Source organism: Macaca fascicularis, chromosome 11, assembly GCF_037993035.2.
Source record: "Macaca fascicularis isolate 582-1 chromosome 11, T2T-MFA8v1.1".
Classification (NCBI taxonomy): domain Eukaryota; kingdom Metazoa; phylum Chordata; class Mammalia; order Primates; family Cercopithecidae; genus Macaca; species Macaca fascicularis.
Window position 1 is genome coordinate 7,902,190 of NC_088385.1, and position 16,467 is coordinate 7,918,656.

General features: G+C 52.3%; 3 protein-coding genes, 1 long non-coding RNA gene and 1 other non-coding gene across 8 annotated transcripts in view; 2 read left to right on the forward strand and 3 right to left on the reverse strand.

Moving 5' to 3' along the window:
- The first annotated feature begins 990 nt into the window (after positions 1 to 990).
- Positions 991 to 2,201, forward strand: LOC123567636 (uncharacterized). The gene is made up of 2 exons (XR_006690738.1): positions 991 to 1,109; positions 1,958 to 2,201. It is a non-coding gene; the product is annotated as an uncharacterized lncRNA (long non-coding RNA).
- An 896-nt stretch (positions 2,202 to 3,097) lies between these two features.
- On the reverse strand, positions 3,098 to 9,308 carry PHB2 (prohibitin 2). 2 transcript variants are annotated; one of them, XR_012419940.1, is made up of 10 exons: positions 9,057 to 9,308; positions 8,823 to 8,907; positions 8,137 to 8,216; positions 7,024 to 7,208; positions 6,528 to 6,657; positions 6,312 to 6,415; positions 5,808 to 5,885; positions 4,171 to 4,247; positions 3,656 to 3,754; positions 3,098 to 3,457 (listed from the first exon to the last, which is right to left on the reverse strand). XR_012419940.1 is itself a non-coding variant. In XM_065523667.1 (10 exons), the coding sequence occupies exons 1-10, from the start codon at positions 9,181 to 9,183 to the stop codon at positions 3,372 to 3,374; spliced, it is 1,056 nt and encodes a 351-aa protein (XP_065379739.1). In that variant the 5' UTR covers positions 9,184 to 9,308; the 3' UTR covers positions 3,098 to 3,371. The 2 variants fall into 2 exon arrangements, 1 of the variants encoding a protein (XP_065379739.1); XM_065523667.1 differs by having other exon boundaries at positions 3,656 to 3,759.
- On the reverse strand, positions 5,974 to 6,242 carry LOC123567825 (small nucleolar RNA U89). The gene has a single exon (XR_006690923.1). It is a non-coding gene; the product is annotated as a small nucleolar RNA U89 (small nucleolar RNA).
- A 246-nt stretch (positions 9,309 to 9,554) lies between the features above and the next one.
- On the forward strand, positions 9,555 to 14,646 carry EMG1 (EMG1 N1-specific pseudouridine methyltransferase). Of its 2 annotated transcripts, XM_005569998.3 has the most exons (6): positions 9,555 to 9,731; positions 13,005 to 13,106; positions 13,218 to 13,359; positions 13,762 to 13,820; positions 13,899 to 14,048; positions 14,365 to 14,646. In XM_005569998.3, exons 1-6 carry the CDS (start codon positions 9,564 to 9,566, stop codon positions 14,476 to 14,478), a joined length of 735 nt encoding a protein of 244 aa, XP_005570055.1. In that variant the 5' UTR covers positions 9,555 to 9,563; the 3' UTR covers positions 14,479 to 14,646. The 2 variants fall into 2 exon arrangements, with proteins under 2 accessions (XP_005570055.1, XP_045222369.1); XM_045366434.2 differs by lacking the exon at positions 13,899 to 14,048.
- Positions 14,647 to 14,861: 215 nt separating this feature from the next.
- LPCAT3 (lysophosphatidylcholine acyltransferase 3) overlaps positions 14,862 to 16,467 on the reverse strand; it is a 42,762-nt gene continuing 41,156 nt past the window's right edge. For both annotated transcript variants that reach the window (XM_074006209.1, XM_005569997.4), the window contains 4 exons: positions 16,287 to 16,434; positions 16,056 to 16,214; positions 15,825 to 15,953; positions 14,862 to 15,580 (listed from right to left, as the gene is read on the reverse strand). In XM_074006209.1, the coding sequence (XP_073862310.1) occupies positions 15,837 to 15,953; positions 16,056 to 16,214; positions 16,287 to 16,434 (424 nt within the window). In that variant the 3' untranslated portion in view covers positions 14,862 to 15,580; positions 15,825 to 15,836. The remainder of the gene's footprint in view (positions 15,581 to 15,824; positions 15,954 to 16,055; positions 16,215 to 16,286; positions 16,435 to 16,467) is intronic.

Consider the following 16,467-nt stretch of genomic DNA (forward strand, 5'->3'; position numbering starts at 1 on the left):
GCAAGTCCTTCTTATAGAGGCCCCGGCACCACAGGCATTCGCAGTCCCCCGAATTGGAATTTAGGCTGGTCAGGGAGACAGATTCACAACCCGATCACAAGCATCAAATAATTGCTGGCGGGTATTAAGAAGGAAGCAAACAAAGACCGAGAGAGAGAACAGCTAGGGATTGAGCAACACAATAGCTCCCTGGGGCTACGGCCCTCCAGGGCGCGGGTGGGGCAATCACCTGTCGGGCTCAGGCCCCCGCTCCCAGCAACGCCCTTTCTATCCCAGCCGGAGCTGCACAAAGGCAAGTCCCACCTCCTCTAACCGCCCTTGGGCTACCTGCCCTTGGGGTGGGACTTGGACTCCACTGAGGGCTGTGCTGTGAGGTGGGTCCAGGAGCAGCTCGGTCCGAGAGTGGAGCGCGATCATTCCCTCTGCAGGCCTCAGTCGAGGGGCAGGGCTGATGCTCCGGGCCAGCTGGGGTCTCTGGGTAGCGGTGGGTAACTCCACACTAGGGGCACCTTGCTGGGACCCACCTGCCCTTCACAGGCCTGGCGGGGCCTTCTCCCTCCTCTTTCCCTCAGGGGATCCCAGCACAGGCTGGGCACCGCGTGGCGGCACAGCCCAACTCCTGCCCAGCTGACCCCTCGCTGACCTCAGGGATCTCTCTGGCCTTCCAGCTCTGCTGTGGGCAGGGTCTGAGGCCACAGAAGAATGGGCTAGTCCTGGGGGCAGCAGCTGCTGTGGGGAGGGGACCTGAGAACAGCCCCCCTCTTTTTGTTCCTCTGGAGAGAGGGGTGAGACTGGGCAGGTTGGAGGAAAGAGGCCCCTGGGAGAGGGTGGGAGGCCCAGAGGAGTGGCCAAGCCTTAGAGGAGGTGCCCATGGCTGGCGCTGGGAGGGAAGGGGTTAAGGCGGTGAGGGGCAGCCTATGGCAGGAGGACACACCTGTGCGCAGGGTGGCAGGCGGGGCCCAGGTAAGGAGCCTGCGCTGCCCGGCAGGCGGAGAAGGAAGGAGGAAGAGCGGAGGCCAGGGCGGGCTCTAGGCCGTGGAATCTGGGGCCTTAAAGCCCCTTCGTCTCCCCGGCACCCACTCTCTGGGGGCAGGCGGGCCCGCTGACAGGTAAAGGCCACCAGGGGAGAGGTCCTGGGCTGAGCTAGGGACTGCAGAGGGGGGACGAGGGTGGGTAAATCGGTGTGTATTGCGGGTCGGGACAGGCTGCGGGGGTGGGGGAAGGTGGTTCAGAGGCAGGGGGCCGACGGGTGAGGGGCTTCGGAAGGCTGCTTGGACCGCAACCTGGGCCTAGCAATCAGCGACCCAGGGTGTGGCTGGTGGCGGGTAGCAAGGCTCACCAGGAAGTGTCCCCAGGGACTCGGGTGGTGGGGGGATGGGAGCCAGGGATCTGCAGCTTTTCCGCAGGGAGCCTGGGCCTGAAGCTGCCTGACCCAAGGTGGGCGGGCTGGGTGGGGGCCCTCGTCTTACCCAGCAGTGTTTGGGTGCGGTTGGGAGTCTCTAATACTGCCGGGTAATGATGGAGGCCCCCGTCCCTGTGTCAGCAACATCCATCGCCTCAGGTCCCCAGCTCTTAGCTGGCTGCAGCCCCCTCCCCACTTCCCACGCTCCCCGGAAGCCCCTTGTCTTGAGCTGAGAGTGCTGTACAAGGGGTGGCTCTTGTTGACTGGCTGCCACTAAGGGACACAATGGGCCCCAGCCCCTCCTCCCACCCAGTGCGATTTGTCACCTGGTGGATCTAGAACCCACAGTCGACCTTGAGCTTGGGGTTGGCTCGCCCCCTCTCAAGAGACCTGACCTGGCCTGTGGCCAGGGTCCCTGTAGCAACTGGTGAGCATGCACCGTAGTTCTCTTTTGGCCGGCCCTGGGTCCATCTTCCAGTACAGTGTTGGATGGTCTAATTGTGAAGCTCCTAACACTGTCTGGTAAAGATGGCCCCCGGGTCGGTTTTTCGGCAGTGACCTTCAGGGACCCCTGAAGACCATGGAGGACTACTGACCAACAACCTCTGACCTTCACCCCTCTGGATGGGGGGACGAATCACTAGGCAAAGGGGAACAATGGGAAGAAGACAAAATGGCTGCCTTTACGGCTGCAGCAAGATTTGGAAACACTGGTTCCCTAGGCACCTCCATTGTCTTCCCGCTTTGGGAACATGAAATAAAGTGTGAATGGGAACATGAGGAAGACTGACCCAGGTCACTTGACCTGTCTTTTGTCTAATTGTTGATCTCAGCCTCCCAGCAACTCAGGATTGGGGCTGCGACGTCTGCTTTGTCCTTCGATACTCAACCCTAAGCAGAGAAAAACATCTTAAAAATCGAAGCTGATTAACCCAGTCCCTCTGTTCAGATCCACCTGCTGCCCTATCTGCATTTGGCAGTTCCTGTACATACTTTGCCCCCATGTTTTGTCTGAGTTCTACATCTTCCTTGTCTCCCCGCAGGGATGGGAAATGGGCAGTAGTGGGAGATTCAGGTATAAACAGTGGCTTTGTTTCTCTGGTGCCTGAGATTCAGGAAGGCCTGTCTTGGGAAGATAAGTGTCAGCTTATCTTTGGACTGAACAGACAGGCACCTGTTCCGTTGGCCCCAGAGCTGTGGGAAAGCCCACCTCCACGGGGGGGCCCTGTTAGCGAGCAGCTCCTCACGCCTGGTGACTGAGAAATGGAGTGTGGGTGGCCTATAGCAGGCCACGCAATCCACCGGGCTTCTGGGCACAGAAGTGCCTCAACAGGCACAGGCAGGCTCCCCACAGTCACAAGGAACCCTGCAACCAAGGAAGCAGCTCTGTTGGGGTCATCAGATTTTAAATCTGGCTCAGCAAAGCCATGGCTGTCCAGCCTTAAAAAAACAGGTGGTGTGGGAGAAATGGAGGGTGGGGTGAAGAGCACAGCTGGGCCTCCAGAACTCAGGGCCAGCCTTCCCAGTTTGGGTCCTGTTTTGGAGCCCAGGCCCAGCTTCCCCGTAGCTGCCCCAGCCAGATTTGTTTGCGCCCCCTGCTGGCAGACACAAAGACAGACTCAGGAGCGCATATGTGAACGTGCGCATGCGTGCTGCCCGTTATCCACGTGAACACGTGAAGCGTGAAGCCTTGACTTCAGGTTAAGTAATAAAAATTTATTGAGAGTTCCTGGGTTGGTGGTTGTCTCCTCCCAGCCTTGAGGGAGGGAACAACACTGTAGGAAATCACTGAGAAATCACACAATGTCCCAACAGCCCCAGTTAACACAGGGAGGAGGAAAGTAATTCCCCAGAAAAGGGGCTGGTCTTCAGTCTTCCTTAATCCAAGAGGGGTTCAGGGGATCGGTGTGGGGGACCATCGCATGATACTGGGGCGGGGTAGGGCTGTGCTGGACCCCTGGCTGGCTCCTCAAAAACTGGAGAAGCAGATCCACTTCCTCTGGGGGTGGAGTTCTTGGTGACTAGGCTCATTTCTTACCCTTGATGAGGCTGTCACTGTAGGAAAAAAAGATAGATGATGACATTATTAGGGGACATAAATGTGAGAGGCAGGACACTCCAGGCCATTCCCTCTACGACCCTCCTACCCCGATTGAGGGTTTGTCTGCGGGGAGGTGGGAAAGGGAGTAGGGTAGGAGGCAGGTACTAGGAGAAGGTGGCCTGCAGGACCCCACAGAAGTAGCAACAACTTACCTTCCTCTGTGGTGCCAGATCGCCAGATGAACAGGAAGCAGAGAAGAGAAATGCACATGTTAGCTGACAGCTTCAGGCCCCACTCAGTTTTGAACCCTCCTTTGCTCCCAAGAGAAAAGACAAACAGGGTTGACAGCCAGGAATCTCTGATTCATGAAAGGAGGTGGCGTGTTCTCATGGCCACTGCTATTTCTCATCTCCTTTCCTAACATCCCTCCCCGCACCAAAGGAGTTTGAGGGCTCTTGAGTAAGAACACTCAGTATCATCTTTCATCACTTTTTGGTTGGATGAAAACTTTATAATTAAAGTGCTTTTTATGTGAATAATCCTATTTGATCTCATAAAATCAATCCTATGAGACACAAGATAGAAACTGTCAACCACCCCCTTTTCTAATTTTGGTTCAATGTCTCTCAGAGCCATATGAATAGCTGTAGCAGGCTCCAGAGCCCAAGCACCCAGACCCAAGTCCCACGTTCTTTGTGAGACCCCACTGTGTGGTCCCATCTCTCACCTGGTGAAACTTTCATCCTGTAGGTTCAGCACGAGGTTGTCAGCCGTGAGATAAATGCGATTCTGTGATGTGGCGATCTACAGGGCAGGAAATACAAAGACCTCAATTCCACCCCTGCAATTCAGTAGCCACTTAATGGAACACATGCAGATTAGTGCAGGGATACAGCAATGAATAAGACATGGTTTCTACTCTCATTTAGGGATCTAGAGCACTGAGCAGCACCTATGACTATTAGCAAAGTAACAGAGGCAAGAACAAAAGGTCAGGGAATCCAGAGGAATCATTCTTGATGAGGGGAAAAGTACTGGAGAAGCCAATTATTTATTTATTTATTATTATTATTATTATTATTATTTTTTTTGAGACGGAGTCTTGCTGTGTCACCCAGGCTGGAGTGCAATGGCCAGATCTCGGCTCACTGCAAGCTCCGCCCCCCGGGTTCCCGCCATTCTCCTGCCTCAGCCTCCCGAGTAGCTGGGACTACAGGCACCCGCCACCTCGCCCGGCTAGTTTTTTTTTGTATTTTTAGTAGAGACAGGGTTTCACCGTGTTGGCCAGGATGGTCTCGATCTCCTGACCTCGTGATCCGCCCGTCTCGGCCTCCCAAAGTGCTGGGATTACAGGCTTGAGCCACCGCGCCCGGCTGTTTTTTATTTACTTAGTTTTTTTTTTTTTTGAGATGGAGTCTCGCTCTGTCACCCAGGCTGGAGTGCAGTGGTGCGATCTCGGCTCACTGCAAGCTCCGCCTCCCGGGTTCACGCCATTCTCCTGCCTCAGCCTCCCAAGTAGCTGGGACTACAGGTGCCCGCCACCACGCCCGGCTAATTTTTTGTATTTTTTTAGTAGAGACGGGGTTTCACCGTGTTAGCCAGGATGGTCTCGATCTCCTGACCTCGTGATCCGCCCACCTCGGCCTCCCAAAGTGCTGGGATTATAGGTGTGAGCCACTGCACCTGGCCTATTTACTTATTTTTTTTGAGACAGAGTCTCGCTCTATTGCCCAGGCTGGAGTGCAGAGGTGCTATCACGGCTCACTGCAACCTCTACCTCCCAGGTTCAAGCGATTCTCTGCCTCGGCCTCCTGAGTAGCTGGGAGTACAGGTGCCCGCTACCACGCCTAGCTAATTTTTTTTGTATTTTTTTAGTAGAGATGGGGTTTCACCATCTTGGCCAGGCTGGTCTTGAACTCCTGACCTTGTGATCCGCCCACCTCGGCCTCCCAAAGTGCTAGGATTACAGGCGTGAGCCACCACGCCCGGCTATTTATTTTTGAGACGGAATCTTGCTCTGTTGCCCAGGTTGGAGTGCAGTGGCGTGATCTCAGTTCACTGCAACCTCTGCCTCCTGGGTTCAAGTGATTCTCCTGCCTCAGCCTCCTGAGTAGCTGGGAATATAGCTAAACGCCATCACAGCAGGCTAATTTTCTTTTGTATTTTTAGTAGAGATGGGGTTTCACCATGTTGGCCAGGTGGGTCTTGAACTCCTGACCTCAGGTGATCCACTGCGCCGGCCATAAAACCACTCTGAGTAGAAACCCGAACAAGCAAGGTTCGAATTCCCTCACCTCAATGTGCCTTAACTGAAAGCACTTTCTCAAGGCAGCCCCATCAGAGACGCTGGGCTGACACACTCACCGTCTTGGAGATATTCTGGGCTGCTCGGATCTTGCGAAGTTTGATGTAGCCAGGGTTCTTGCTCAGTGCTTCTCCAAGGTGAGGAGGGTTAAGGTTCACACAAGGGCAGGTCTCAATCCCTAGCCCCGTCCTTACCACACTCCCTTGCTACAGTCCTCCTCTGGGCTGTCAGATCCAAGGTTGCGCTCAGGTGGCTTGTGCCCGCTCTACCTTGGACCCCACCTGTGGGCCTCCCTGCAGGCTGCTGCCAGGAACTAGGGGCAGCAGCAGAAATGAAGGCAAGGCCAGCAGTGCTATTGATCTGGCCTTACAGTGGGGAGTCAGGGCTCAGGTACCCCCGCTAAGATTTCAGATCTCATCTGTAGCCCCCACCCGCAACAAGGAGCCAAGGGCCAGAGAGCACGGAGTCGCATTCGCCTTAGTCTCATCAGCCTGCCCGTGAAGGAGGATGGGGAACTCAGGCGCCCTAGGGACTGGGCCGAGACCTCTCACGCAGAAGGATATCATCTTGGCAGCCTCGGCCTCACCCTCGGCCTGCACAATCTTCTGCCGCTGTTCCTGCTTCGCTTTTTCTACCAAGAATTGGGCCCGCTGGGCCTCCTGCTGGGCTGTAGCGGGAGAGAGTCAGGGAGACCGTGTGCTGGGTCAGGAACCCCGTCCACGGAGTCTTTCCTCCTCCTGCATCTCGGAAGCCCTCACCCCACTGCTCGTGCAACTCACCCACTTGTTTGGCTTCTACAGCAGCTGTGTACTCTCGGCTAAAGCTCAGCTCTGTGATGGCCACGTCATCCAGGATGAGGCTGAAGTCCTTGGCCCTCTCTGTCAGCTCCCGGCGGATCAACAGGGATACCTGGGGGCAGGGGTGGGGAAGGGTGGTTTGAGGGGACTGGGTTGCGACCCCGAATCCTTCACTCTCTCAATACAATATGCGCTGCCTTAGCTTCCTGTCAGGCAAACCTATAACATAAGCCTCTCTGCTGAAAGAGGTGCAGGAAAAGCCAAGACTTGGTCATTTTCCTCTGTGCTTCCTAATACCAAGTGCTACCGAGTTCTAATGCTGGCTCTCCTTATCTCACAGTGGCAATTAGCACAGCTTTTAGGTGGAAATGGCACTAGGGTGACAATCCTCTTCTATTAAGCTGCCTTTCCTAATTCCCAGTACTCTGGGCCTAGAAGGGAAAGGCTGACACCATGCAGATGGTGGTGGGAGTCAGACCTGGGCCCGCTGGGTGATCAGCTGTGAGGCATTGAACTTGGCCACCACACTCTTGAGCACCTCGTTGACAATGGACGGCAACACTCGTTCCTCGTAGTCCAGCCCTAGGCGCTGATACATGCTAGGAAGCTCCTGAGCATTGGGTCGAGACAGCACTCGCAGGGAGATGTTCACCATCTGTAGGTCTGAGATTGAGGTCAGCAGTGGCTGGTCAAGGCCAAACACCCTTTCCCAAGCATTTTTCTCCTTCATGTTCCTCCCTATATGCCCTGTGCAATGATGTACAGCCTGGCACTGCCCTGGGGGGAGGAGAGTTAATCAGGCTGACAAGGAACACATGAAGCAGCACAGGTGAAATGCACCCTCACCCACTGTGAAGCCTGGAACTGCAACCCCGTCACCAGCAGGGCTGACTGCTCTTTCCCCCTCTGTACTCCATGCAACCTCTAATGTGGGTGCTTTCACGCTGTACCGTAATCACGTCTCCTGTAAGGACTTGGGGGACAAAAATGTGCTTAATGAATCTTGTATTCCAGGGCCCAGCAGTCTAGTAAATGAATAAGCCACCTGCACTAGGTATAGTACAAAGAAGTACATTACAGGTTACAGGTGACCTACCTCACCCAGGGTGTATGCGTGTGTGCGTGTGTGTGTGTGTGTGTGTGTGTGTGTGTGTGGAGGAGGAAGAGGTCTGGGAAACTCAAAGGCATGGCTTTTATGTGTGGTCTAGAAGGAGAGAACAGGTGAACTAGTCAAGGGTAGGGACAAACTTCTCCTGAACAGAGTATACTAGTGGATGTAACTGTAGATATAGTAAGTCAAGCAGTTAGAAAAAAAGGCTTTAAAACAAGGCTTTGATCTAGGCAGTGCATAAGACAAAAGACAAACAATACTCTTAATGAATACGTCAGGGATGAGACAGTAGAAAGCACGCAAACACAGGGTGTTCAGAATGTGCTGCTTTGACCCCGGGAGGCAGGTATTTTTGTTACAGTTCTTGCAGACATGGAAACTAAGGCCTAAAGGCCTGACACTACCATCTTCACCTGGGGTTTCTTGCCAGCTCCCTTGATCATCCCACCTGCCATGTGATTACCAAGTGCTCAGACCTACCTTTGGAGCCTGTAGGGGAGGAGATTTTTCGAGGTCTGGCCCGAATGTCATAGATAATGGGGTACTGGAACCAGGGGATCCTGGAGGGGACAGGGATAGGTATTAAGAGGCCGCAGTTTCGGCCAGGAGCGGTGGCTCACGCTTGGAATCCCAGCACTTTGGGCGGCCGAATCATTTGAGGTCAGAAGTTCGAGACCAGCTTGACCTATATAGTGAAACCCCGTCTCTACTAAAATACAAAAATTAGTCGGGCGTGGTGGCGGGCGCCTGTAATCCCAGCTAATCGTGAGGCTGAGGCAGGAGAATCGCTTGAACCCAGGAGGCGGAGGATGCAGTGAGCCGAGATCGCGCCACTGCACTCCAGCCTGGGCGACACAGCAAAACTCCCGCGCCCCCCTCCCCAAAAAAAGCCGCAGTTTCACTAGCTTTGCCCGGTTTCCCCTCACCAGGCGTTTTTTGGCCTGCTCCTCCCCATGACCACCGACAAGGAGAGATTCTCTTGTCCCTTTCGAAAACAACAGTTCATATGCTGCTGGAGGTTCGCGCAGCACCCACTATCCTACGAGCAGGGATGAGGAGAGAGGGAAAAGAGCAGCGTTGAATCCTGTTGCACGTCCCACTACAGCCACTGCTGGGTCGGCGTCAAGGGTGAAAGGTCAGGGTCAGTAAGCTCTGCCCGCCATTACCTGAAGTGAAGGCCCTCGGCCAGGATAGTGTCCTGCTGCACTCCACCGATCCGATTGAAGAAGATGGCTCTGTGCCCGCCTTCCACTGTGGGGAGAGGGGTGGTGATCAGGCCAGGCCGCTGCTCAGAGTAAATGCTAGCTAGGCTCGTGGTGGGGCGCGGGGACCGGTGAGATAGGGCAAGGGGTTTGGGGGAGGGACTGGAAGCGTCCGGCGAGCAGGCGAAGGTTGCTCACCAGTGAACACGGATTCGCGGACACCGTACGCCACGGCGCCGGCCCCCAGCAACAGCTTCAGCGCCGTGCCCATGCCCCGGGGCCCGGCGGGCAGCCGTCCCGCCAAGTCCTTCAAGTTCTGGGCCATGTCTGATCTTGAGGCCGGCGGCACCGGAGGTCAGAAGGGGGTGCCGGCCCGCCTCTACCCCGCTGCAGCTTAGGTACTGCACCCTTCACACGAGGGTTCGGGCCCGTAATGCTGGCGAAAGAAAGGGCACCGGAAGTGCGCTCCCTTGGAAACCCTCCCCCTTAGCCCACTACCGACCCGAACTTCGCGCACAGGAAGAGCGCATACGGAAGTCCCGCCCCTTTCTGGAGGGCTGCCCTCCCAGGGAGGGCAGCGCAAGACGGCAAGTCATCGCCATTTACAAGCCCACTTTCAAAATGGCAGCCGGAAGGAAATTTGTGATTAGAAGCCTCACTGTTCTCATTTAAGAGCGTTAGCGCAACTTCCGGTCTGGTTGCAAGATGGCCGCGCCCAGTGGTGGATTCAAGCCTCGTGAACGAAGCGGTGGGGAGCAGGCACAGGACTGGGATGCTGTGCCACCCAAGCGGCCCCGACTAGGGGCAGGAAACAAGATCGGAGGCCGTAGGCTTATTGTGGTGCTGGAAGGGGCCAGTCTGGAGACAGTCAAGGTAGTTTGGGACAGGAAGTGGATAAGTAGTAAATCAATAGACTGGGATCCGTGGAATGAGGGTGAGGGGCTCAGAGTGGATGGAGAAAGCAGAGAGGGGTGAAAGATGCTTTTGAAGGAAGATGGGTTGGTTGGCTGTGCGTTGATCTGACATCCTGGGATGGTAGTGCTCATTTTTCTTTTTCTTTTTTTTTTTTTTTTGAGATGGCGTTTCGCTCTGGCGCCCAGGCTGGAGTGCAGTGGCGCGATCTCGACTCACTGCAACCTCTGCCTCCCGGGTTCAAACAATTCTCCTGAATCAGCCTCTGGAGTCGTTGGGACTACAGGCACGCGCCACCATGCCCGGCTAATTTTTTGGGTTTTTTTAGTAGAGATGGGGTTTCACTATGTTGGCCAGGCTGGTCTCGAACTCCTGACCTCAAGTGATCCGCCCGCCTCGGCCTCCCAAAGTGCTGGGATTACAGGCGTGAGGCACCGTGCCCGGCCGGTAGTACTCATTTTCTTTTGCTCTTCTTGAATGCCATTCCAGCCCTCACCTCTTTGCTTCCAACTGGTTTACCAGGATTCTGTGATACAGTAGTCTAAGGAGAGGAAAGTTTCGTTTGTTGCATCATTCCACATCCCAAGACAAGTTACTGGGCGGATGAGAAAGGTAGTTATGTAGCCTAGTCTGCCCTCCCTTTTTGTAAGGGCTTCATGTTTCAATTCATTAGTGTCCATAGTCACCTCTCTCTAATATCCACCTGGAAACACTGTCCAGACCAGGTTATTGTTTAACACTTTTACGTCTGCATTTTTATCTATCATTCATGTCTTTCTCCACATGTAATAAATAGAACCAGCAATTCTCTATCTTAAAGCCTTGGGCAATGTTCTTCCTCCTTTCTCTTACCCTTTAGAAATAATTCAATGAGTAGGCCCAGGAGAAATTGCATGGGTTTAGAAGTCAGACCAGGATTTTAGTCTTCGTTCTAAATACACTTTGTGTGTGCATGTGTGTGTGTGTGTGCGCGAAACAGAGCCTCAGTCTCTCCCAGGCTGGAGTGTAGTGGCATGATCTTGGCTTACTGCAGCCTCCGCCTCCCGGGTTCAATCGATTCTCCTGCCTCAGCCTCCAGAGTAGCTGGGATTACTGGCCTGCACCTGTAATCTATTAAAGGAATAGAAAACATGGTTATATCCTACTAATGGGTTGAAACTATTATTCATTCAAGAAGGTTTTTTCTTCTATAACTAAGGATGTCTCATGGACTTAGTTCTTCGTCATTTGTTCTTTCTTTGTGCTTACTCTGTGACATTGCTACTTCAACTATTCAATTTCAAAATCTGTATCCCTTTTTTCGCAGACTTTTTGGAGCCATGTATCTCAAGAATGTTGCTAGACATATACAAACATTCTAGTGATACATAAAAACTTAGCCTTCCAGCCGGGCGCGGTGGCTCAAGCCTGTAATCCCAGCACTTTGGGAGGCTGAGACGGGCGGATCACGAGGTCAGGAGATCGAGACCATCCTGGCTAACACGGTGAAACCCCGTCTCTACTAAAAAACACAAAAAAACTAGCCGGGCGAGGTGGCGGGGGCCTGTGGTCCCAGCTACTCCGGAGGCTGAGGCCGGAGAATGGCGTAAACCCGGGAGGCGGAGCATGCAGTGAGCTGAGATCCGGCCACTGCACTCCAGCCTGGGCGACAGAGCCAGACTCAGTCTCAAAAAAAACAAAACAAAACAAAAAACTTAGCCTTCCAAAACCTGTATTTGTATATAACAGTTTGTTTTTAGGCTTTTTACTGACCACCCTAATGCTCCTTGGGACTCCAAATTGCAACTTGGAATTATTTCTTTTAGCTGCTACAGATGTAGTCCACTTCTTTATCATCAAACTTCTGATGTCTTTTTCAGTGTACACAGAGTTGTTAGGATAGTGTCTGTCAGTCATTCCCATCCTGCCCTTCTTACTCCAGATTTTTGGCTTTGTGCTCGATACATTAGGATTTTGTGGTTTACAAAGCAGCTTCATATATAATCACTGCCCTTCAGTGTCCCAGCTCCCAATTTTCCTCAAAATTTCCTTTCTTCGTTTCCACTTTTTTGTTTCTTTTTTGAGACAGGGTCTCGCTCTGTTGCCCAGGCAACAGAGTGCAGTGGTGTGATGGCTCACTGCAGCCTCTACCTCCCTGGCTCAAGCAGTCCTCCCACCTCATCCTCCTGAGTAGCAGGGACTGCCAGCAAATGCCACTGCACCTGTTTTTTTTTTTTTTTTTTTGGTGAGACAGGGCCCCACCGTGTTGCCCAGGCCGGTCTCAAATTCCTGGGCTCAAGTGATCCTCCCGCCTCGGCCTCCTAACTTGTTGGGATCACAGGCATGAGCCACCACACCTAGCTACTTTTTCTTGATTCTAACTGTACCTCTGCTCATGCCAATCTTTTTTTTTCTTTTTTTGAGACAGGGTCTTGCTCTGTCACCCAGGCTGGAGTAAAGTGGTGCAATCTTGGCTCACTGCAACCTCCATCTCCCAGGCTCAAGCCATCCTCCCACCTTAGCCTCCCAAGTAGCTAAGACTACAGGCATATGCCACCACACCCAGCTAGTTTTTGTATTTTTAGTAGAGATGAGGTTTTGCCATGTTGCCCAGGCTGGTCTTGAACTCCTGACCTTAAGTGATTTGCCTTCCTTGGCCTCCTAGAGTGCTGAGATTACAGGCTTGAGCCACTGCACCTGTCCCCATGCCAGTCTTAAAACTGGGAATAACCCCTCTTCATTTTACTTCTGCGTTTTCTTTGATTCAGCTGCCTCCTGCATCATTAGAATTTTCACATTTCTTCTTGTTCAGATTTGCAGCTCTTCACTTAGTGCATGTTTGGTGTACGCAAACTGATGGTAGTGATGGTATGTTTTGCATAGTACATACATACTGCTCCTGTGATAAACAAAGCATTCAGCCTTGCTCACTAACTACTAACTCCTGCCTAGTTCCAGGATGTCTCATTGGCCTTGCCTAACAGCCACAGGTTTTAAAATTAAATCCAGTGTATTGGTAGGTAATGTGAAGTCACAGGTTGTGCCCTTTCTCCTGTTTCCAAGACCATTTACTGGGGAGTGCAAATATGGCTGCACAGTAATCTCCTGAAGGGCTTGCTGGGCTCCACCTCCTGTGTTTTTGGTTTAGTAGGTCTAGGGTGGGCCTGAGAATTTGCCTAACAGGTTTCCAGATGCAGCTGCTGGTGGTGGTGGGCTAGGTAATGCTGTTCTTTGGTCATGTTCCCTGTTCTTCAGGTAGGGAAGACATACGAGCTACTCAACTGTGACAAGCACAAGTCTATATTGTTGAAGAATGGACGGGACCCTGGGGAAGTGCGGCCAGACATCGCCCACCAGGTAACTCCAGGGACAGTGCTCACAACCCTTTGAGCCTCTGTTTGGAAGGGTTGGCAGCTGAGTGCTGCCTCTCTTCAGCCTTAACCATGCCGTGGTTTCTGCTTTGCTCAGAGTTTGCTGATGCTGATGGATAGTCCCCTGAACCGAGCTGGCTTGCTACAGGTTTATATCCATACACAGAAGAATGTTCTGATTGAAGTGAATCCCCAGACCCGAATTCCCAGAACCTTTGACCGCTTTTGTGGCCTCATGGGTAAGAAGCCTTAGAACAAAGTTCAGAATGAACTTGTCTGTAGGGAAGAAGGGAGGAAGAGGAAAAGGGAGAACTAAATGTCGGATTTTTAAGCGAGGAGATGGGAGAACAACATGATTAATACCAGGACAAGGACTCCTATTATTTTTCTGTTTGTGGAAACTCCACTCTCCTGTTCTTGCAGTAGCTTCCTGGCTGAGTGAAAGACGGAGTCTGAACCTATCACTGTACAGCTAGCCATATGCTTGGCAACTGTTCGTTCCTAACATTTCAGGAGTCCAGTCTGGATATAGAGCACACAGGGAACTCATCTTACCTATGGGGTTTTCCTTGTTAGATAATGACTGGACAGAGAAGGACGATGGTCTCCATTTACCTCTGAACTCTTTTTCCCCCTTCTAGTTCAACTTTTACACAAGCTCAGTGTTCGAGCAGCTGATGGCCCCCAGAAGCTCTTGAAGGTGAGGTATTGAAACCTACTAGTTGAAGGTTGGTTCTGGGAATGTTTCTGGGGCTGACTTTTCTCTTTTTCACTTTAGGTAATTAAGAATCCAGTATCAGATCACTTTCCAGTTGGATGTATGAAAGTTGGCACTTCTTTTTCCATCCCGGTTGTCAGTGATGTGCGTGAGCTGGTGCCCAGCAGTGATCCTATTGTTTTTGTGGTAGGGGCCTTTGCCCATGGCAAGGTAAGGTCTGGGCTCAACCCTGAGGTTCTTGGTAGAGCTGAACTTAGTATAGAATTCCCAGAGCAGTAAGCATTTTAACAATGCTTACAATGAGCTAAAGACACATGACAGTTTCACACCCTGCCCCAGTGCACATCCTTTGAGGACTGCTGCCATATTTGTAATAGTCACAGTTAGGACCTTCTTCATCCTTTGTAGGAATTTGATATTAAACAGCACAGCTGAAATACTAGCTCAGCTATAGTTTTCCTGACCTAAAGAAGGGTTGAAACAGCTACTGAGTGAGAGTTGGCTGACAAAACTGTTCTCTTCTTAGGTCAGTGTGGAATATACAGAGAAGATGGTGTCCATCAGCAACTATCCCCTTTCTGCTGCCCTCACCTGTGCAAAACTTACCACAGCCTTTGAGGAAGTATGGGGGGTCATTTGACAGTAGTAGAACCTGTTCTGAAACCAGAAACTGTTGAGGTCGCATCCTTTGACCCTGGTCTAAGCCGACTGCTGGAAGATGATCTTTCTGCACTGAGACTGTGGAGTTTGGGGAAGCCAAGGCTGTACATTTGCTATTTGTTTATCCTATGAATACTGTTCTTGCAAACCTGGTTGTTTTGGGGTTCCTAAAGTATCTAATGGTGTAAAACTGTTTGTTCCCCTGGGACTTCAGGGACAGATACGAGGTTACATAGTTTACAGTTTGGTTCCATGCTTTGAAGGCAGGCTTTAGCTCCTAGATTCCTGTGCCCCTAAGGAGAGAACCCTGATAATCAGCCACGGCAAGGGTGGAGAAGAACTGTGAAAGACAGCAGTCAGGAATGCTGGTGGTGAAAAACTGAACAAACAGAAGTGATTTTATCTAATACAGTTCCAAGGTAGAAAAAGTGGAGCAGGCAGGGCCTCGCACCCCTCTCCGCCCCCCCATGGGGGGGGTGGTAGTAGCGGCACATACACAATCATAGTAACTTGGCAGAAGAAAAACACAATAGATTCCTGGCTAGATGGGGAGAGATAAGGCAATGTGCATGGGGGAGCCAGAGGGGAGATGTGGACTCCTCTGCTCCTCCCACAAGAGTTTCCCCTTTGGGCCAGGCATGGTGGCTCACGCCTGTAATCCCAGCACTTTGGGAGGCGGAGGCGGGCGAATCACTTGAGGTCAGGAGTTCGAGACCAGCCTGGCCAACGTGGTGAAACCCCGTTTCTACTGAAAATACAAAAATTAGCTGGGCGTGGTGGCACGCCTGTATTCCCAGCTACTTGGGAGGCTGAGGCAGGAAAATCACTTGAACCCGGGAGGTGGAGGTTGCGGTGAGCTGAGATCGCGCCACTGCATTCCAGCGTGGGTGACAGAGCAAGACTCCTTCTTCAAAAAAAAAGCTTCCCCTTTGGTCCCAAATGAAGACTTGGCTGGCAGCAGAGGCACAACTGGAAGCATCGATCTTCCACCTCCCTGGCTTTTCCATTCTCTGTGCTCTGGGGCAAAGGAGTGCTATGAAAAGGGAGATAAGTAGTTTCTGCACCAGTCCTGCATAGGCCACCTGCAAGACAAGACATGTGATTGGAAGGCTGGTTAGTTACTCCCCTACTTCCTGGTCTGTAGCCCTTCCAGATGTTTCCTAGCATGCCTCAGTAAGTCACAGCAGTCATTGCCCATACTGTGTCCCTTAGTAGCCAGGCTAATCCTTGGAATTCACCCCAGATTTCTAATACTATTTTTTTTCCCCAGTCTGTTGCTCTATTCTGTAACCTGGTGGTGGTTTTAGCTTAGCTGTATTCACTTACCAGGGAGATGGATCATTCCATCTTCTTTAACTTCTCTTTCCTTGGCACCATTGCTTTGTGAACATAAGGCAATATGAATAGTAGGCTCAAGAAGAAGACGTGGCCAAGGAAATAGACGGATTTATACACCTGTGGAGAGAGAGGCCACTGAGGTAGACAGGCATGGAGTATCCCTCGCTGCCCGAGGTTGCAGTGAGTCCCTCCCAGTCTCATAAGCAGGCCTTCACTTGCCTTAAGCCATTTATCCCACGTGAAGAGGCAGAAGGCAGTCATGGAGTAACCCATGAAGAGCCAGTGGATGGTCTGTTGCACCAAATAGTAGAAGGGCTGGAGGGCAGTAATGGCGGCCAGGTTGCTCAGGGTGGGGCTCTGTTGAATGAGCCTGGCAGCCTGGGGAGGGAGGAGGAGCTCATCAGCATCTTGTCCCTCATATCCCCCTTCACCCCCACCCTGGAGGCCTACCTGTCTTTCCACAATAACAATGAGGAATTCCATCTGGAAGCAGACCAGGTATCCTGAGTGCAGGCCATGCCAGAGGGCCAGGAATAGCAACGAGAGACCCTGAGAGAGTTCTTTATTTCCAAGGAACTTGAGTCGTTTGAAGAAGTAGCTGGAGAAAAGGGTGGGTGGGGCGACCCTCAAA